Raw genomic sequence first — 23,204 nt, forward strand, 5'->3', positions numbered from 1 at the left:
TATTTGGAAAACTGCCATAAAAAGTAGGTAATTTCTAAATGCCACGTTGTTTTTGGTTCATTTTAGGTAGTAGTTCTAAATATGTATCTGGTGAGCCCTTTTAAACCCTTTCTTTTCCGTTTTACTTTGATTCAGAGGTAGATGACTATTCATTTGAATTCTCAACAGTGTCTTTTGCTGAATCTGTCAGGGGAGTTCAGCTTTCTCTGCAACATCTTATTTCACACACATTTTAATTTTCCTGCCTTTTTTTCTTTAGGCAGAATTGCCAAATGCTCCTCACATTTCTTTACAGCATCGAACAGATATAGTCACTTACACTTCCATCAAAAAGCAGTCATTTCATATCATATGGACAACCTGTGCTTACCTTCTGCTTGTGTTGCAGTATGTATACCTCACTGGCTTCTATTTGAATTGTCACATTGGATGTCATGGCAAATACGGCTAAAGGTCTTTAGCCGTCTAGGAGGAAAAGACCATAAAGGTCTCTCGGGTATTTTGGTGAGGAACAGGCTTACCTTTGAATTCAAAGTCTACCCGGGAGACTGATGACAGGCAATCACACTGATTCCCAGTTCCCTCTGGGGCTGCTTCTCTGGGAGCTATCTGGTTAAAGGCAGATTCATATATGTCTGGGGAAATTGACTGCAAGCTTTTTCCACTTCGCAAACTGCACTAATTACTATCAAACCCAACTAATAATGTATAAAATTCTCATCACTTCCTGTGTGCCTAAACACAGGGACATTCCCTACCTTAGTTCTCTTTTCTTACCTATTTTTTAAAATTATGTGTGTCCATCTGCCCTGACACATATATCAGGAATTAACCAGTTAACTGCCACGTGTCCAAAGATGCTTTTATCTTGCTTGCGTCTATAGATGCTTATGGCGTACAAAGGGTTAATGGCCTAATGATTCAATCTTTGCTTCAGAAGTAAGAAAGAGTAAGGGATGATTCTGTCTGGCATTAGTGACTATGAAGATGAGACAATGAGCATTTGTTAGGTATTACTATGAGTTTTAGAGAACAAAATAAAAGGAAGGTTATCTTTTTCCTTAAGTAACATAATTCATTTAGAAAAAAACCAAAACATGAAATGATAGCAAAGATCACATTGTGTAGTACAAGAAAATAACTGCTGGTCTTCTTAGAACATCTTCATAGAAGAAATGAGATTTTAATTGGATCTTGCTACATAGATATAAATAAGTAGAATGGAAATAGAATTGTAAAAGAATGCAGCATGGGGGAAAACCCTCAGATCTGGGAATTAGTTCGACATGCTCCTAGGAGTTTACCAAGGAAGACGCACTGGGGGAAGAGTAGAAAAGCAATGGCAAATCCTAATGGCTTTCATCCACGTGTTCAGTGAAAGAAGTCTTACTGTGATCCCCAGATGAGCAATTAAGGCACAGAGAATTGTGCAGCTAAGTAAACAATGCAAGCAAAGTTTTAAAATGGGCAAGCTGATTCCAGGCATGTATTTTCAATTTCATTTTTAAAATTTTTATTTATTTATTTAGTTAGTTATTTTGCCAATCTCATCGGTTCACAGATTACAATGTTTTAGCATGAATCCTTTTCTGTCATCATGTTTATAAAACTTAGTGATTAAATGGTTATGTGTATATAAGTTTTGAGATATAATTATTAGTATTACCAGGTAATACCAATATGTTCCTTTCTCCCTTTGTTAAGGGTGGAGAAAATAGCACCTACTTGATAAATTTTCTAAAAGATGGAAAAATATACCTGTATATAATATGTATTATATGTATGTCTACTGTTTTCTTCTCTGTAGAACTTTGGTTTTTTTACATTTATCTTTATTGTTGAGAGAATTACAGATGTCCCCTTTGTTTTTGTTTTTTCCATTGACCCCCTCCACCCACACCTGCCCCTCCTAGGCCTCCACCACACTATTGTCTGTGTCCATGGCAACACATATATTGTTTACCTTTCTAGTGGCTCCACTCAGATGTGATTTATTTTACTTGGTTACAATACCTTACTTCTAAGATAGATAATAAAAACAAGGGGGAAATTTCCAGGCTTACCTGCAAATTAATAAAAGACCAAAATATTTTATTATGAAAGTCAAGTGTTTGAAAATTGAAGACTTTTTTAAAAAAAATGGTGCATTTATATAGAGATCAGAAACCTTGTACATACATGATCTAATTACTTATTAAAATATTAGGGGCCAGTGCACGAATTCGTGCACCTTGAAAGGAACTGTGGGCTGCAAGGCTGCTGTGGACACAGGGGTGGGTCTCAGCCCAGCCTTCGCACCCCTGACCGGCCCCTCCCACCGTAGCCCCCAGTCTGCCAGCATCCCCACTCCCACTGCCACCGCTCCCACTCGCTGATGGTGTGGAGCAATTGGGGCTGGCGCCAGCAGCGAGTGCAAGCGGGGCCAGCATGGTCAGCGGGTGCGAGCAGCAGCTGCTGCCCTGATTGCCCCCCCAGGAGCAAGGGGAGGTGAAGAAGCCCTCAGGGTGATCGGGACCAGCGCCAGGCGCAGGCAGCAGGTGTGAGCAGCAGCTCTGGTGCCGGCAATGGATGCAAGCATGGTCGGCGCCAGGAGCAGGTGCGAGTGCCCGGCGGGACCATGGCGCATGGGAGCAAAGAATTTTCAGTAACCACCAGAGGCTCGCTCCAATGACAGTGACCCACACCCTGCCTTGGTGTGGCACCCCCTGCTCCACCATACCACCACAGCTAATGCATGCCATGTTCTGTGCTCTGCCGCTTGCTGCAGACGCCCGCCATGTTCCATATGCACCCCCTGGTAGTCAGTGCATGTCATAGCAACTGGTTGTTTGATTGTTCGATTGTCTCACAGTTTGGTCTATTTGCATATTAGGGTTTTATATATATATAGTTCTGTGGTGGATAAGTGGTGAGTATATCATTGTCACTATGTTATGGATCAGATGACCACAGAAATATGAAATGACTTCTCTTAGATCTTGAGCAAGCCACCCATAGAGGAGAGGCAGAGGTAGCGGTCAAAGGGAAGATGGTGTACAATGAATGGCTCTCTATCAGTGATGCTTAGGGAAAATCTAGGAAGTCAAAGTATTAGTACCTATTTTTGTCGTTTTTGCTGTAAGCTATGTTAAATGGCCACATCCTGGTTCTTCTGCCTCTTTTCATTCCTCTTAGTAAATTTTTGCAACCCTGATGCAAATTTTTAAGTCATCATTATGATATTCTCTCATTTCATTATTTCAGGAATGTCATTAACTGAAGACCTCTATAGGTATGATTTCCTTCCTCTTCTTCAATAGTCTTTATTTTTACATAATTTTTGTGATTTATTTTCTGTAGACTAGATATGGTTTCCCATATCTGGTTAAACCCTTGCAATTTCCTTTATTTACTTAACAGAGGACCAGTGCACAAAAATTTGTGCACTCGGGGTGGGGGGGTCCCTCAGCCCGGCCTATGCCCTCTCACAGTCTGGGACCCCTCGAGGAATGTCCACCTGCTGGCTGAGGCCTGCTCCCCAGGTGATCAGGCGTAAGCTGGCAGTTAGACATCACTCTGGCAGCCCGTGAGCCCTTGGGGGGTGTCTACTTGCCAGTGGGGAGCAGGTCTAAGCTGCAGTGGGACATCCTTAGTGCTGCTGAGGAGGCAGAGAGGCTCCTGCCACCACCCCTGTGGTTGCAGCCATCAGCCTGGCTTGTGGCTAGGCAGGGCTCCCCCTGTGGGCATGCACTGACCACCAGGGGGCAGCTCCTGCATTGAGTGTCTGCCCCCTGGTGGCCAGTGTGTATCATAGTGACCAGTCATTCCCAGTCGTTTTGCTGTTAGGGTCAATTTGCATATTACCCTTTTATTATATAGGATTACTTTCTCTCCATCTCTCTATGCATTCCCTTCATTTTGTTACCTACATTTTCACTTCTTCCTCTTCCTTATTTTGGAAACACACACACACACACACACACACACACACACACACACACGCTCCTCTTTAATGAAGCTCTTCTCATACACTTTCTTGAATGATTGTAGCAAACTCCCTTACATCGCTTGAAAAGTGTGCTCAAAAGCAGTTATCATAACTCAGACTTGCTCTTTATAGTCTTAGTTAATACTAATATATTTTCACCTTAACCCTAAAGCTTCTTTAAACTGTGGGCTGTTGTTCTTCTGGATGACAGGTATCACTATGAGTGAGGACTCTTCTATCAGCTCTTTTAGCCTCAACCTCAAGCTATTAAAAATCTCCTGAGGTCTGGAGGATGAGTATACACCACTGAAGCCACAGAGTGGGGTTTTTTAAGTGTGTTTTGACCACTCCAGAGTCATTTTGAATGGCACTCTTGATCTTATTTATTATACTCCCAGAGGCCACCGATTTTCTCAGACTTCTGTACTGATATCTAAAGGTTTTTTGGGTTTTTTTTTAGAACAACAGCATGGCCTAACAAACTAAACTGAAATTCCTCCCGAAAAGTTCATTTCTGGGTTTTAGTACTATCTTACTGACCTTGGGCAAGTCACTTAGTTTCTATGTATCAATTTTTAATCTGTTAGACAGAAATGATAATACTAACTTTCCCTATGGGCTTGCCGTAGGAGAACAAAAAAGAGAACAATCCATTGAAATGACAGGCTTTCTGAGGTTGGAGTAACAAACAGTGCTTAAAGCCTGAAACCTCTAAAATTTATTTTCTTAAAATCTTTCTCTGGTAAATATGAACATGTACCCCAAAGGGGAAAGAAAAAAAGAGAGGCTGGAACAGAAAGGTTTTAAAGTCCATAGCAGACTGGTGTTGGAGTTGGAAATCAGACCCAGCTTCTTGCATTCTGATCCAATGTTATTGCTGTGAGAAAACACTGAACTCATAAAAGGTGTCCTGAAATATTTAAAGAGCTGCTGTCACCTTCCTCTTTTCTTTGATACATTTTATAGAAGCTTTTCTTATGTTAACCATTTCTGGCCATGGAAAACAATTAACTTTGTTCATTCTTTCTATGTAAAAATTGAGAGTAATACTTCCATATTGATATTTTCATCAACTGAGAATAAAATTCTAAGATAAAGAAGGCAGTCACATACTACTCATTTCTGTGTACTAAAACTATTCCCGGCATATAGTTGTATATCTGATACACACTCCTCTGGTCTTTCTTTTGGGAGAATTCAAATGAATAAATATTTCCCAACTACCTTCTAAGTCTAAGCCATAATGCTATGTTAAAGTGGATGAAGGGTGAACAGCACATGGCCCCTGACCTTAAGCAATCCGTTGTAGGAGCATACCATTAATCTAATTCTGAAACCACATTCATCCTCATCTGATGTGAAGACACCAGAATACCCTCAAAAAATGGCCTACAGTATCAAGCACTTTACTAGACAGGGATTTGGGTAATCACCAAGAAAAACTCATGGCATAATGAATCTATTAAGGTTGTAGATATGAAAACCTTTTGAAAATTTAAAAACACCCTACAAATGCATAAATGTATGATGGCATTTCCATTGTGTTTTGGGAGCAGACAACCGTGGGTATGCTTTGATTGGCTCTGTCTTAACACCTACTATCACATGTTGAGTTCTGATATCCTTCTCAGTGCTGAAGTCCACAGTCCCCAAGGAATGACCATTTGCACGAAACTTGAAAAGGTAGTTTTTGATGATGACAATAGGGGGGCTAGTGCTTCCAGCTGTCATTGAATCCACTGATTCTCATAGGTTTCCACAGTGACCATGTTCTGCAGCAATATCTTTTTGATAAACTGCAATGGCTACAGTGCTCTACCTCTCATTTTTCTTGTCATCCTCAAAGAGAAAGCAAAATATTCTCTTTGAAGAAACATTACCAACAGAATTAACTTAAGAAATATATAGTCTCTTCCTTACGAAATTAATTTGGCATTATTTTTGAGGTGCGCAACATCTTGGCAACTGCTTTGATTTAAAACTCTATGTGATTTGGGAAAAGCACGTTTCAGAATGTTTAATTCAGCGATACAAAAGGCACTAATGAAATATGCATGTATGAATTTTATATCATATTAGTTCCTTCTTTCTTGAAATCTGAATAAAAGCCAAACATCTGGATTACGTTTGAAAAGCCTGAATTTTCAATTTTCAGAGAGATTCAATCTATTTTGACATTGCACACTTAGCCTTAACATTTACAGTGTGCTATTAACATTACTTGCAATTGTAAAAAAAAAAAGTCTAGATTTAAACAAACTTGGTGCCTCCTAATGCTAAAAATATATCTGTATTTGAGATGGCTGCTGCTGCACAATCATATACATCCATAGTTCAGGCTTCATCAGCATTTCTATTATAAATACTTGCATTGAACAGTTCTGTAATTCAGCTATAGAGATATGGGTAAGCTTTTATGTATAAATTCTTTTATGATTTTATAATAAAACAACAAGTAGCAGTCCCTGTCTCACTTAGTTTGAGAAGCTATTCATTGACTTAGTGTTTTATGAAGACCTCAAATCTTCAACCTACTCCATGGTGACCAAAGAAAAAGGCATAGCCCTCATCCTTTGAAAGCCTTTTCTTCAAATTTATGAAAAATAACAAGATTGCTATTTTTATAGATATTTGGCTATATTTTGGCAGCTAGACTAAAGGCAAGTGAATATTTATGGTCATAATTTAGGGAAGTGAATATGGTATTATGCTTTATCTCAGTGACTTTCAATACTTTTCATCTCACTGCATGCATAAACTAATTGCTAAAATTGTGTGGCACACCAAACAATATATTGTTTGCCAATATGACAAAAATAAAGATATAATTTTGATTCATTCTCACCAGGTAGCTATTGTGTTGGCTGTTGTTATTATTTTATTTGACAATTTGGGGAAAAGAGGTCAGTGTCCCTGACTAAATAGTCATGTTTTAAAAACTCTCCTGGCACAGTGTGGCCAGCAGAGGCCTCTTCCGAGAAGAAGCCCTGCCCAAAAATGGAGGACCCAGGGCAAGACGGAGGGCGCAGTCCTCGCCCTTTCAGTTACAAATTGAACATAATTAAAGCATAGTGATTAACCACAAAAACAATATGTAATTATATATATGTGTTTTCCGATGGTCTTAGGCGACCCCTGTGAAAGGGTCGTTTGACCCCCAAAGGGGTCGCGACCCACAGGTTGAGAATCGCTGGATTAGGTGAATCTCCTTCTTTTGTGGCATGGAGAACAGATGAAGTCAGAGATCTCCCTTTTTTTTCTTATTTTTCTTTATTCTCAAAAATCCATTAAATTATATAGTAATATCCAAGTAAACAAAAATAAATGTTTTTGGAGGCATTTGTTTATCTTGGGAGATGGAAAACAAGAGAAGTGATAGTACTTTTAAACAGGAAACTTTTTAAAGGAGAAAACTGAGTTTTGTTACATTAATTGCTGCTTCTCATGTCTTTTTTTCCATTCTACATTGCATACTCTAACAGATATCATATAATTGCATAGCTATTCTTACTATGTGCTGACATGACATTACAACAGCTCAGATATGGTGCATCATAATGAAATCGTAATTAGAACAGTCATGATATATTATGGCAATGATGCACATCGTCACTGAAGTGCATTGGAATGCACAGAAAAACCATTGAGATGTGCAGATTTTGACATAATACAGCACAACCATGGAGTCTCATAGCATGAAGAAATTGCCATTATGCCCACACTGCTGGCAGGAAGGGTTATAACACATTTCTTAGATATCTGTGAGCAAAAGTTCTATGTTGATAGCAGAAAAATTTTGAGAGTAGCATTTGTGAAGCTTACATCTTAAAAAAAAAATCTACATGAAGTATCATGTTGAAATATAGACTGAACTACATGAATTCTAAATTGGAAGTTTCCTATAAAGTATTTATCAAAAAAAGAATCCAAAAGGTTTCATTTAATACCCCAAATTCAATGAAATATTTATCTAAAGTAGGACAGATTAAAGATGATTTAAAGAGTTTCAGTTAACCTTGGCTTTTCTTTTCTTTCTCTGTGTCCTATCTTGAGTTTAGATTATATAGCTTACATTTTACACGGTTGTGTCTTTGCTCCATTGTTGTTCTCTTAGGTTTCTCTGCATGAGAATCTTATATCTGAGTCTCTTCTTCCAGCAAGAGACAGCTTCTCCTTAACTTTGTGTGTTTTGGTCTTGGCATTTATTTCACACATAATTATGTGCTTGTTATGGTGAATGTGGGCCCAAAGAAGCTCAACTCTCTGAAGCAGAGAACTTTAGACTCGTTCCCAGTGGTGGGCAAACTGCGGCATTGCGAGCCACATGCGGCTCTTTGGCCCCTTGAGTGTGGCTCTCCCACAAAATACCGACTTCTGCGCACGGGCCACGAAGTTTCAATCGCACTGTATGTGCGCGCCCACACGTGGTATTTTGTGGAAGAGCCACATTCAGGGGGCCAAAGAGCCGCATGTGGCTTGCAAGCCGCAGTTTGTCGACCAGGGTTCTAGGCCAATCCTAATTCAATGCCTCATAAACCCATAAAATACCCAACCAGGTTGACTTCTGGTCTCTGCCTAAACACTGCTGGTGAATGGGAATTCACTGTTGCCCAAGCTACATTCTTATATTCAGTTGTTGATCCTATGCCTGACCTCTGAGGTCAGATAAAACAGGTTAATATTTTCGGTGTAAAAGTCCTCTACACATTTAAAGTCTGCTAACATTGCCTTTCTTTTCTTCTCTCATCTTCAACTCGTATTTACCCCTTTGCTGACTACCTCAGCTTCCTTCACAGCTTGCTCCTCGGAGAGGTGTTGAATCTCCTCCCGCCCATGAGTGCTCTCCTTTGTACATTTGATCCATGGTCTAGCTCCCCCTTGGAAAATGGAACCCAATCAGAACCAGGACTGCAGGTTTGGGTCTAGTAAGCCATAGCCAAGCTGATCTACCTATTACCGTTCTTATTTTTGACCCTATTATGTTTGTCTCATTCAAGCTCCCAATCATATTTCTTTCTTTTTTTTTTACGTTTACCTTTCACTGTCTGTTCATTGAACCTAAAGATAATTGAAGCCATTCTTTATGCAGTTTTGTATTTTTTTTTTGGGGGGGGGGGAGTGGGAGGGTGAGGAGGGAACAGTCATTGATTCTGTTCATAACTGTTTCCAGTTCTAGTCAGCAGAGTTAGTGGTTGCCCCATTTAGATGAAAATTAAATTTTCTTATCCTCAACAGTCCATACTTCTTCCGCTTATTTCCCCTTCACTGGGATCAAATGTTGGTAATCATTACATTTATTTATTTTTGTAGTAGAAAAAATAGTTGTCTTTTTCCATGACAATAGCAATAGTTTGAAGATGAAAGATTGAAGACATCATATCTATGCTCTGTTCAACTACTTTACATTAGCCTCTAGGTAGTGGGGTGCTGGAGCTGGCTAATGCTTGCTTTTGAGAGCTGATTACTAAATATTCAAGAATTTTGCCAGTAATAGCAACTATTGGTAGCTTGGAATCTTGGTAACTCGGAACCTGCTATGGTGGGAGTATTTCCACCTGGGAAATCAGCAAACACTACAAACCAGGGCTCCTCCCACCCTCCAGCCAGTTTACTGGTATACCAATACCAGTAGATCTTTGAGTTTATGATCTCTGAGCTAAAATATTATTCTTTATTGATCAGTGACTTTAGAATAATCTGGCATTCTGATCAACATGCTGTATTCATATTTTACTTATGTATGTCACTAATAAAAATATTGATTAAGACTAGACCAGAGAGAAGCCCTTGGCATAGCATAGCCATTAAGCAGTGATCTTTATATTTGTTCAACAGGTTCTCAGCAGAACTCCGTGTACTTCTGTGCTTCTAAATGATTGAGTATTTCTACTCACTTTAGGCTTATGAAAATCTAATAGAAGCACATATACCGGGTCCAGAAATTCACATCTTTGCTGTAGGGATTTAAGTCATTAGATTTTGGGTGTATGTTCTAAGCAATTTAATTATGTTTAAAATCTGGTTAGTAGTGTAGTAAATAACTGGCATTGCTACAAAATTGCATTGAGAAGGTAATAGGATTGAATTTTTACACAAGTTGACACTCAATTAAAATTTCCATATATCCAATGAGTTAGCCAGTTCTTGGCCAGGGAGTTACAATGAATGCCTGCCTCCTAAGTTGATCACTCCAAAACATGCAAAATTTACAATGAAGTCAAATCAAGACTCAGTGCATCAACTGAAATTTGAGTTTGGCTTAGCAAATACAGATCAAAAGCAAGAACTAGACTAGAGAGCACCCTTGATATTTCCTGCTTAAATTCCTCTATTTTTCATTGACCCTGGAGGAAAAATAACACATTAAAACCTCCTTACTGAATTACTGTCCTAAACCAACAGATCCATGGGACTTGTTCAGCTAAAAGCCACACAGACTTTGTAATGCAATGATGTAATCTTGGCTTTGTGTCATTTATATTCAACCTAAAAAAAAACCCAACAATTTTCCTGAATAGACAGGCTGACAATAATATTGTTCGGTGTGGGTTTTTATTTGGATTCTTTCCAAATGGTTCACATGCCTTCACAGTAACACATCATGCCTGCTTACATTTTTGCCTGAATTCAAAGTTTTCCCCTTTTACTAGCTTTCTGTTTTTCTTTTAAGGTCTCAGTTATGTTTGTAAAACTAACCAGCTCCACCACAAAATTAGGATGTATCTTGCAGAGTGCATTCATTTTACTTTTTGCATATTTTTCCTGAGGTCATGTCAAGGTTAGTTTGAATTCCATCCTACATTAAGACTTCTTTCACAGCTATTTAGCTCGGCAGCCTACTCCCCGCTGGGGTCTGCCCCTTGGGCACGTCAAAGCTTCAGACCTGACAAATCACACACAGATGAAGCTGTACAGTTTTTTAAACAGTTTCATCAGTAACTTTTTTTTCTTTTTCACTATCTCCCTTCGAGTTGAGATTTTTTTCTCTGAATTACCATTTCAGGAATGTTGATTTCTATTTGAGACAGTTTGTTTTTACATCAGAGTTGCAAATTACAAATATCATCTATTTTATAGTAAATCATATCAATAGCATATAGTCAGTCACCAGGATTACAGACCAAGATACCTACCATTCCTGACTAGTATACCTGTAATTCTGTTATTAAAGTCTATTTGTAGCAAAAAGCTTATATTTGAAAAGGTAGCTACATCACAGAGTTTACCGGAATAAATTTTAAAAGTCATCATAAAAATGCATCAAGTTTATCATATATAATACCTTGAGCCTGGAAATGTTTCTCAAATGGTTAGTAATATGCTCTTATCAGTGTTTTAGCAAATTGTGAAACTAATGGTGCAACTCCATTTCCTGTTTAATTGATGAAGTGAAAATGGTTGGTTGCTAATGAGTGTATTAGCAAACAATGTCCCCTTTACAAGGCTTAAGTAGATCAGGATTTTTTAAAGCAGCTTACTATCCTTATTTTTATATAATGAAAAATATCGTCTGCCCCCAATTGCTAGAACAACTGAAGTAATGATGTAATTGTTGCTTTGCCATTATTTTGGCAATGGCGAACTATAGTTTTTAGTTCTTGCACTAGAAAATAGTTATTTTCTTTAACAAACATAAGCTTTTCATTACAATACCTGAAGATCTTAACTACAGACTAAACAGAAAACTTAGAAGTGAGGGGGAAAATAACATGTGGATCATTCTCCTTTCCTCAGTTCAGTATGTGAGTATCCAGCAAAGAGTTCTCTAAAAGGTTGCTTGCTTGAAACTAATTAAAGACAGGTCTAAAAAGAAAAGAAGAGGGGATCAAAGGAATTACATTAGGTGTCAGGATGTTGTTTGGGGAAGTCTTATTTAGATTTTTGTAATTCTATTCCAGGAGAAAGCTAAATTCTAAAAATGCCCATTTTGTACCATAATTTCGTATTTGCGTTATTTTTGCAATAAGACATGTGTCAACAGCAAGCATCTTGAAGAAATCATCTCTGCATTGGCGTATTAGCACATTATGGTGAAAAGAGGGGCTTGTGCTTTTCATGCAGTGCATTTCAGTCTTCAATTAATGTGAAAGCACTACAATGCCTATGCAACTTCTCTTGCCTAGTGGTGCACCATTTATCATTGCAGTTTTACATTGACCTTGACACCCACTTCATTAGAATAAAGATTGTCTACCATTTAGGTTACATTGTTCCTCTGCACAGAGACCCCATGCAAATTTCTGTTCAGATAGAAGAGCTGTGAGGCTGTCAGAGGTCATCTGCATTAAATGATTGCAGCTATTTTCCAACTGCTCCTTTTCATTCTCCTCAATTCAGGCTAGGAGGATCAATCAAGTCCTCTGCCTGAAACAGTGGGACTGCTGGGAATATAACTGTTTTGGGTAGTAGTGGGTATGCTCTAAACAGTATTAAATATTTAATATAAACTCATTAAAGGCCATGCAAAGGCTTCAGAAATATCTCAAATTTATAGAAAAAAATCAAAGGAACCAGAGAGCCTTTTAAAACATAAATAGAAGAATACTAATCAATTTTATAATTTTAAAGAGTATAATTACAATAGTTCTTAAACTTAGTAAACCCCCTGTTTAGGACACTTTTTTTCTTGCTCTTGACTTGGGTAGAGAAGGGACAAGACAGGAAAGCTTTGGTGATTTATGCAGTATTTTGCACAAAGTCAGCATGAGAAGTTTGCAGTTATTGGTGTTTTTATTTTTGTTTTATAACAATGAATTCTGTGCTGGGTATTTATTTTAAAAGCGTTGGGTATTTGTTATGTAAAATAAATGATTGGAGAAATAAGTTGCCAGGTTTCCTACTTAAGTTTTCTGAGTGATATAATTGGAATTAAATTATTAATGGGAGATACTTTTAGAAAGATTGTTTTATGATCTTCTATTAGGGAATTTGCAATTCATTTTAATATTTGTAGTTTGATTTATATTAAAGATAATGCAATCTATGTCCAATTAACAATACATGGCCAATGTAATGTGATTTCCAGATCATGCAAATGGAATAAGCTAGAAGAGGGGGGAAAACTCAATTCTTAACCTCAGATGTAATTTGCTGTGCGAGTTCTGGCAATTTTAAATGACATTGCACTTTTTAATTTTTCCAAAGGCTCAGCAGCAAATTTATCCCAATCAAGAAAGCCTATTATTAATTTACAAGGACAATTGTAGGAGTCTCTATAATTTCTCTCTGCAATTATTCGCCCTAAATCGCTAATGGTGAAACACAAGGAGTTTGCAAGAAATAAGGACAATTATTTGTCTTGGGCTTGAACCCTCTTCTTCAGGCTTGAACACCTTCCCGAAGTGTTGGGAGGTGAGCTCCCGGGAAGCAGCACTTGCAGGGTAAGCGCAGGACTGTGCTCTGAAAAAGGGGGCAGCACGGGAGCTGCTGCAAAGCAGATCCCGCACTCGGCATTACAGCTGAGCTGTGGGTCTGGACTTTCCTATAAAAAGACTCTTTGTTCACCACTGAATGGCATTAGGCATGGGCTTGTGAGGGGCCACCATGGAGCCTCACATGCGGAGGGCAAACACTAGCCAGAACACACAATGTCAGAGTCATAGACAGAGACATCCCTGCATTTTGTGCAAAAATGCCTATTTTTTGACACATAATTTTGCCAGTAGTTTGGTGTTTTGGTGTGTTCCTAGCATATGCTTTCTAGTTGATAGACCAAAATACATTTTATTTTCTCAGTCTGTCTGCCTATCTATCTATCCATTGTGTGCTTATGGGATTCCGTTGAATATATAGGTGTTTGCGGTATTATTTTGTACTGGGAAAGATAGTCAAGTATCTTCATTATTATATCTGTCACTGTAATAACTAGATCACTTTCTTTGCTTTAACGCTTCCTGATATAAAGTCACATAAAGCCCAGTTAAAATATACTATAAGATGTAAATACTCAAATCCGGAAGACACCGAATCTGACAGCCCTGTTCTAATAATGGAGAAAATTCTTTGGTTTAATTCTTGTGTTTCTTGTAGCCAAAACTTCACTCCCCACTCAGCAATGTCTGGTCTCTTTTCAGCATAACCAACAGAAGCACCATACAAAAGTCTTACAATGGATGTCTTAATCTCTCTGTGTGCTTTTAGAGCATTATTTTGAATTCCATCATGCTGCCTTTTTTCTTTCCTCTTCTGAAGTTTTATTACAACAGTAGAATTCCCAGGGAGCTTTGGGGGCAAGGTTCACATAATATAGCCCTGAAGTTTTGCTTAGGTGGAATCTATCCCCCAATCTTGGCCATCTTTTGATGATCTTTCTATTTCAAAAAGATTCACTGGGTAGCATCTTACAGCATTAGCTGGGTGCAGTTTATTTTTTATTTTTTTATTTACTAGACAGTGAGCATCTATAACCCTTTCATGATGCTTTCTTTCTCTGACCTCACAGTGACAAGACATCTTGTTCTTTAACATTGAGGGAGGCAGGAAAATGCTTGAGTTGCTCAATGTGTGCCTTCTATACCAGTTTCAAAATGGCTTATTCTTCTGGTTTCCATGGTAACAATTAACACTGTTTCAAGGCATTGTTCCAGTCTCCATTTGGGCAGAATTTGCGATGTGATTTTTAACAAAAAAAAAAAAAAGAAAAGAAAAAAAAGGTTTTAAGAGGGAAAAAAGCCTTTAGCAGAACTGTCAAAAAAGTTATCTCAATCAAGTCTTCATGCATTTCTAATTATATTTACTTCAGAAATCCCCATTTTTGCTGGCTTTGTTTTATAATTTAATTTTGGCATTTGTGCTTTTAAAAAGTAAGTACAGAGTACAAATTTTCTAAAAACTTCTTTAGTACTTAGTTAAAACAGCAGTCTAGTGTTTGTGGTTATTTGGAACTGTTTTTTAAAGTTTTCTTTATATATCCTGTGTACACACAGAAGTGGCATTTGGAATGGGAGTGGCCTGTGTCTTTAATTTAGATCATTCACATATCTATTAGGAGGCTTCGGCAGTCAAAATTAAATTGGCAAGCAAATACACTTAATAATGTAAATATGCCCTTTCAATAGAGTATATTTTATTTTTGACTAGACAGAGAAGCCCAGCACAGATGCTGTGGGGAAATTAAATACTGGATGCTTATTTACCTTAGCACTCAAGAAAAGCCATCTAACTTTAACTTTGCTGCTCATTTTTGGCTATTGAAGAGTAGTCTAGATCACAACATCCACAGACTACAGGACACAGTGGGGCAGCCTTGACTCACTTACTGCTGTGGGTGAAATTAATATGAAGATTAAATGATCTTCTCACCACAGGAGAAAGTAGCCCTACTTGATAGGATGACCAAGAACTGAGAGAGCTGGCGGTTCATTCTCCCTGTCTAATGCTTCTGAAGAGACGGAGAGAGAAGAGCAAAGCCATACCAACATCAACACAAATGTAACCCTTCTGGCATCATTACATATACAGCTGAGGGCCCTAAATCATATCTGATTCAGCTTTCAGAGTGCTTCAGATAGTAAGCATTTTCACCTTAAATTACAGGACATTCTAGTACCTTTCATGCCCATTTATCCATACATCTAACAATTAGCTGGATTCTCCTAGATTTTATAGTTTGAAGGCTTTGTCCATCAATCACATCTTTCATCAGGCTGTTTATACAGTAGGTTACATGGTGACAAAGACAGAGAGCATACATAAGACACTTGTTTGTTTTTTAAATGTAATAACCTTCTATAATAGCTGTTGCAGTGACTACTTGTACTACATTTCACAGAGAAAATTATTTTATGTCTAAAATGAAATTAATTGCTTTTTGTAGTTTTATTATTACAAGACTGTCATGTTTATGGGACACATCTAAACTGTTTTCTTTCTTGATTGATCTGCTGTGTAGGAGCTGTTCCAAGTTGGGGTAAAGGTGGTGGGTGAGCTTGTCATAGGTGAATGTGATAACTAGTCCAGGCCACTCCCAGGAGACACAGCTGGAGCACTCCCTCTGCCAGTTAGTGCACGTGGCATAAGCTAAAGATCTGAATAGGATTCTTCTGCCTGCCTGGAATGCTGGTTCCCCGTATTATTATGTAAATCTTTGTTAGCAGCATCATCTTTGGATGGGTATCTGACTACAGAAAGCAGATTGCCCTCTCCTCCAATCGTTGCTCTAACAAATAAAACACTATGTAGCTTTCTAGAATACTTGTTCAGTGTTGGGTCCAGCATGCTCGAGTGGACATTGGTTTTTCTAAGTGTTGAAGTAACGTGCTCCTGGTAATTGTCTGCTGTTAGAAAGCACAATCAGAATTTCCCAGGTATCACAGGCCAAATGATGAAAGCGCTCTAAAGCAAACCTTAATTTTTTTCATCATGCATATTCATGTAATTTTGGATACTCTGACACCCTGATCAACATTCGTTAATACTATGAAATGCTTCCAATCACATTATTTAAAATATTTTGTTCTGTGCACCACAAATGACTAACATTTGGAGAAGTTTACATAATACAAATAATGTGCATGCTTAGTGCAAATGAAAGATTAAAATATGAACCAGAAAATATGCAAACATTTGCATGCAAATGCTGAGGATCTATTAACCGAAACAAGGATTTCACACCTTCTTTTTCTTTAAGCTGTTTCCAATTGTATTTAATTTGGGATCTGACACAATATCATGTTTTCAAGGTAAATAAAATCAACCAACTGCTTGGGCAAGTTTTGAACTTGCTGATTTGCTACTTTGCTCAGACAAATGCTTTTCTTATTAGATCTGATAAAACCTCTCATCTCAGCTCAGTCAGGGCAATGGAGCAACACTGTCAGTGGCCTGACTTTATGCCTCAATGAAATAAATTTTGGGATTATCATTATATTTTTGAAATGTGCTAAAATTGTGGAATTTGTTTAATATTTTAACCAGAATTTAGTTTTTCCTCTTAGAGATGTCTTTATGTATATATTTAACAACTACAGCCATAGTCATTTATAGCTTTTCATCATATAGGACTTTCTGACTATGAAGTTATCCAAGTAGTTATTTGAAGAGAATCACCATGGTAACTGTCATATTAAGCAGCACCTACGTTATCTGTAGCAAACATCTTTTAGGAGAGACCCATTTGGCAGTGTGGTGGACTACAAGGTATGTTGGGGAGAGTGTTCTGTAGTCAATTGAAATGTCTGAGAACATTTTCCAGTATTCAATAAGGAAGCATCGATTTGTAACCATTCTTAAATCACTGGTTTTCTTTTTCCTCTCTAGATGTACCCCATCTCCAAGCCGACACAGAGTTTTTAAGTAAAAAAAAAAAAGAAAACAAAAATCTTAACTGCGAATTCAGAGAACTTATAGGATAAGGAGGACGTCACACAATCTTGAGGGATCATTTTATTTGTACCTTTGGGGGCAGAAATGACAGATGGGCAGCACCCTGGAGCCAAATGTTGACCAAAATCAACTGAATATTAGCTCCCTTTACTTAGACCATGTATTTTCCTATTCAGAATATTTTAAATTGGAGATCAAATGTGTGTGTGAGCTTTAGTTTAAAAAAACATAAATCTTAGTCAACTACATGGAATGAATAACTTGGATGTTCGTGTATGTGTGAGTAATATATGTATTTGTAACTATCTTCAGCAATGTTCCTCCACTACTCAAGTTATTTATGTTTAGTCTCCTCACAAATACTCTTGTAAACAAAAACTTTTAACCCCCATGAGCATCGCTAGTGCTGTGCTCAAAGACTACCTAAGACCCTCTCTCTTCTTGTTGTAGCGATACAGCGTGGAAATGTCCATCCGGGGCCTGAAAAAGACAGAGCTGCTGAGTAAGGTGGAAGCTTTGAAGAAAGGTGGCGTTTTACTACCAAATGATCTCCTTGAAAAAGTGGATTCAATTAATGAAAAATGGGAACTGCTTGGGGTATTTGCATTTTTATTACTGTTTGTAGGCTATGTGTACATTTTTTGTGTAGTAAAGTACTCTATCTGTCTGATTTCTAATTTGAGGCACAAATATCTCTCTCTTTCAATTCACTACCTACATTTCAAACAAGCTATCATGCTATTATGGCTGAAAAACACTGCTTTCCCTCTTCTGTTGATTTTTTTTTTTTACTCTCAGCTTGTCTCCTCTCAGATTTTAATAATTTTGGTTCTTTAATACATAAAGAAGTAAGTAAAATATGCCATGTATTATGGGTATGCACCAAGTCAACGATAATACAGTATATCTGATATACACTGCCTGTCATGCTTGAATGCACGTTAATAGAATTTATTCTGAAGGTACATGTTAGAGACATCACTGTTTAACTCTTTCCTGGACCCTTCCGGTGGAAAGTGCAGTTGTCACTACAACCTTCAAGTCACGCGAAAGCCACTAAAACAAAGATGCAAATTTGATCCAGATCTGAATTGCAGAATTAAATTGGTCTCTGTTTTGTGCCTCAATTTCCAGCTCCCTTTTAACAAAAGCCAAAAAAAAAGTTTCATGTAATTCATTTCACGCAATGATGGGCTGGGTCTCAGCCAAAGACTGAGATGCAAGAATCTGGCAAAAAGGCAATATAGAGGCTCCGTTAGCCAGAGGCCAGGATGGCTGTGCAGGAGGCAGTGCTGTCCTTTTGTGGAAGACAGCTGAGAGAGAGAGGTTAAACAGTATTTTTTCATCAACTTCTCTCCTAAATTGCCTTCACTTCAAATCAAGGGTAAGCTAAATTTGTCAATTACTTAAATGATTAATTATAATAGCTAAATATGGGTGGTGTCAGTTATGGAGCCTAATTTTGCATGCCTTCCATTTCCTGTCTTTTTTTTTATTTTTTAAAGAAATAATGCTCCAAAAATATTTTGAATTAAAAGCTCTCCGTGTACCTTGATGACTTGGAGGAGTGCCAGTGCTCAGTTTCTGCTGAGCTTAATCTAGGTGATTAAAAAGCTGAGAGTTTAATCCCCGCTTTCTCATCTAAATTCACTACACTCTGCGAGTGTGCAAAGTAACTTAAAATGTTAGAAGTTTTTACTCTGACCTATTGTTACATTGCTTTTTAATAGTAATTAATGGCTTTCACATTGTCATATGGTGATTTAAATCAGAACCTTCTAAATTCTACAGAATTCCTTGATCTCCTACAGGAGAAATATGGGACATTTTAAAACATTGTTTCATAAATAAGGACAGCAACTTTAGGTGCCTGATAGATAAAGAAATAGTTTGGTTATATAGAAATAGAACTATATCTTTTTCTAATTTGATCAATAACTAACAATAATCTTTCTTTGAAAATTGTTTAAAGTATGTCATGTATATTGCTTTCTCGACAAAAATTTCAATCAACATAACATTAAAAACAGACTATTTAGTTATTCTTTATGAGTCAGAGACCTTAAAAATGGTTGCCATTTTGACAATAACACCATTTGAATACAATATGCAGAGTTGTGTAATGATTTAGGGAGCGAGAAGGGTGGAGGGAAGGTTTGAATAAAACCTGTGCCACACTAACACCACCAGGCCTGCCACTCTAATTGGCATGATTACATTTTAATTGGCATGAAAAAAAATTTAAAGACAAGGATTTTAACTTCTAACAATAGTAAAATAGAGGGATATGGTTTTTAATATTACTTTCATCTAAGGTGAACAGTGTGGAATGGAAATACATTAGAATGAAATGTCAGTGGTGCGTACAGTTTAATCTGTGAAATTTTGTCCCCTGTGCTGCATATTACTCTGTCTCAATTGCATATTAAACAACCCTATCAAGGCAGGCATTGGCATCTGCTGTGCTGACACAAATTGTGAATTAAATGAAATTGATGTCCTCTGTCGTATATTTATGAAGACGGACCATTCTCTGAAGTATTCTGTTTATGAAGAATTTATGATTGCAAACTGTTCCAGAACAAAAAAGTGGCAATAAATTCTTTTTTGTGACCCTACCCTCCAAGGGCATTGATTTCACCTCCTGCTGCTACTTTTGTTACAGCATAAAAACAATAGCTAAATCTGGATTCTACTGAGGGTCTTCAAATTATCAATATTTGCACCATGAAAATATAAGCGTGTTGGCAAGAAAGGTTATTTTTCTGTTATGATCTCCTAAAGATGCTATTTACAGAACACTACACAGCAGTTGAATGTTTGTTGACTTAATTTTATTTGTATTTTAAAGGTTATTTTTTAGGTTTAATTCGTCAATATAGATTAACTCCTACTGATTCTCCAAGGAGAGTGTTTTCCACAAAAACGACACAAAAAAGCCCTCCCTGACTCCACCTTCATGACGGAGTCATTAATCGAAGAAGCATCGTGGATTGGGACTGATTTTAATACATATATTGGAAAGTCTAGCACCCACAAATGCAAAGTGGGGAAAATTGTGGGGCTGTACAATTTCCAAGTCAGCTAAAATGAACAACAGCACCAAGGAGTCTGCCCCTTCTTAATAGCCCTCCATCATATGGTCTGGTGAATTGTACTAAACAAAACCAAAAAAAGGAATTTAATTCTTCATGCACAATCCTCTCTTGGCCTCTTTAGTACACTGATTAAACTCAGACTTCTATCTCCTGAAAATTTTATGCAGAGAATTTTTTACTACAAACTTGCATTATGAGAATTCAAATGAATTTTTATCAGTGACCATGGTGAACTTTTGGGTCAAATCTCCTTTCTGTTAAAGGAAACTATAAGTGAATGAGGTCTTCTTAAGCCACTAGTGGTAGTCAGAACAACACACATTCTGCAAGAATTCAAATCCTAAATGGAACAGTGAGCTAATCTGAATGAATGTTAGTGGTGAGATGGCAGGTGTGGCTGGACACTCCCCAGGGGTTTGTGTCACCAGCCAAACTGTGATACGGTTTTGGCACCCAAGCTAATCTGTGTTTTTACTTTTGTTGGTGTTTTTTATTTTTGTGTTTGTTTGTAATTTGATGCATTAGAAAACCCTAGGAGAGAAGATCCAGGACACAATGGCGGGGCCCCGTGGGTCGGGGCCACGTGACCTGCTCTCTCCTGAAAGCGGAAGCCTGGTAAGGCAGCTGGAGGTCAGGATCAAAGAGCTGAAAGGGTGGCTGAGAGATACAGAGCTTTTCATCTTCAATTCCTGTCTGAGACAAGAAAAGGAAGGAACAATGAGTGCTGAGAAACAACTGCAATACTTTCAGGTAATAAAAAAACAATCAGAGTTGATAAAAAGCTTTCTTTATGGTAGGGATGAAATATTTATCAAGTACATAAAGTATTATACCCATGTATCTATGTATCACTGTGCACTTAAATGTTTCCTTGAATTTATAGACACCCTCCACATTTCTTATATGCCAGCGCCTGTGTGTATAAAGATGAACGTTAAGCGTATCAAATACTCATTGGACGGGGGGAGCTCTGCTGCTGCTGGTGTGTTTTGTGCAGTGCTTGTGGAGGGGCGGCTTTGATAAATTAAAAGCAGACCGGCAAACACTAAACATGATAATTTTGAAAGGCAGACCTAAATGTTCTATAAATAATGTGGCTAAAATATTTCTGTTCATTGATATGATAAGAGCATATGATTTAACTGATGACCATTAATGCTAACAAAAGGAAACCTACTTTTTACATATGAAAGCATCAACTACTCATGGAGGGAAGAAATCAAGTAAAAGAGGTTCCTACATGATAGGCATACTCCATCGTAGACAAATGCCAACCCTAGTAATGCAGCTGTGTGTGTGCGCACTGTATGGATGTTCATGAAGAAGAGCGTGTCCCCCTGTTTGTTTCCGTGGTCTTCACAAGAATTTTTCAAAAACAGTTTAAAATTCAGATGTTTTCCCTTGCTGCCCATGCTGGCCTGGACTGCTTGAACCCTCTCATAAGGCAGTCATTACCTGGGCTCTTGGTGGTGTCAGCCTGAAGCTTTGGGATTATAGGATATGAGTTCGGTAGCAAGAAATCTTGTGACATGGAAGTTCTTAAAGAGGAGAAAGGGGAAAACTAAGAAAGAAAGAATCTCTTGGGACCAAGCAACTGTTTCTTTGCAAGGCCTTCCAGGACCAGGTTTTATTCATTTCACACCCTGTGCCCTGCAGTCTTCCAGCAATCTATTAGGGAATTCAGTCATAGTCGCATTGGCTCACCTTCCCTCTGCCAGACAGGCAGGGCCACCTTGCTCACCAGCATAGTCCAAAGAAAGCACCCTCAAAGGTGAGACCACAGTGCTTCCCACCAAACTGTCTGTAGTTCACACCTACAGCTTATTTCGGTTGAAAACCTCCTCTTCTGCCATTGAATTGGCAAGACCAAACTGGCAGTTAGAAGAAAGCCTCTTGCCAAGTCAGATGGGTTTTACTGTCTAAAAGCCAATATCCAGATGATTTGTTATTTCATCTCTACTTGTCTCACCCTAACTAACTCCTGTTACAGGGAGGTGGAATCTTCAGATATTTCCCTCTGTGTTGCTTGAACTTAACATGTACCTTATAAAGCATCCTGGTCATTAGTAGGCAGGATGTTGTGAAATAACATTATTTTCTGTATAGTATCTATATTGTAGCTTTAGTGAACTGGTTAATGGCCCCAGCCAGTTGTGTAATCTTGGCCATGTTTCTTGTAGGATCACTTGGTGCATCAGTTTCTTCATCTATAAAATGGGATGCTGCTAGTATTTATCTCACAGGATAATGAGTTTACATATGTAAACTATTATTTCTACTTTTGTAATGGTACTTTGCAGGGGGTCAAAATATTTTAACATAAGCTCAAAAATGTCACATAATAATTAGAAACAGTAACAGGACGTTGTTATTATTGATATTTCTATATCTACCTTTCTACCCACAGATCTCATACATTGATATTTGAAATCAACTTTTTCTTTTTTTTTACATCTGCTATTATTATAAACTAGAGGCCCAGTGCATGGATTTGTGCACTGGTGGGAGGAATGGATGGTCAATCAAGAGGCTGTGGACCCGCCTTCTGAGCGGCTGCTCCTGCAGCAGCTGCTTATCCTGGTCAGCCAAGCAGCACTCCCATTGTGGGGGGCACACTGACCACCAGGAGGAAGCTCCTGCTTTGAGCATCTGCCCCCTGTGGGTCAGTGCACATCATAGCGACTGGTCAACCGGTCATTCCAGTCATTCCACTGTTCGGTCACTGGGCTTTTATATATATAGATGAAAACATAAGCAGTTCTGCATTAATTTAGCTGATGCTTCCAAAGAACATTAGCTTTATGCTTTAGCTTTGT

The 23,204-nt window shown here is 38.0% G+C and overlaps 1 protein-coding gene across 2 annotated transcripts in view; it reads left to right on the forward strand.

Annotated features, from left to right (window-relative positions):
• AKAP6 (A-kinase anchoring protein 6) overlaps positions 1 to 23,204 on the forward strand; it is a 493,527-nt gene that overhangs the window by 388,470 nt on the left and 81,853 nt on the right. For both annotated transcript variants that reach the window (XM_006763650.2, XM_006763654.2), the window contains exons 10-11: positions 17,741 to 17,887; positions 20,914 to 21,138. In XM_006763650.2, the coding sequence (XP_006763713.1) occupies positions 17,741 to 17,887; positions 20,914 to 21,138 (372 nt within the window). The remainder of the gene's footprint in view (positions 1 to 17,740; positions 17,888 to 20,913; positions 21,139 to 23,204) is intronic.

The sequence above is a fragment of the Myotis davidii genome, unplaced genomic scaffold (assembly GCF_000327345.1).
Source record: "Myotis davidii unplaced genomic scaffold, ASM32734v1 scaffold116, whole genome shotgun sequence".
Taxonomy (NCBI): domain Eukaryota; kingdom Metazoa; phylum Chordata; class Mammalia; order Chiroptera; family Vespertilionidae; genus Myotis; species Myotis davidii.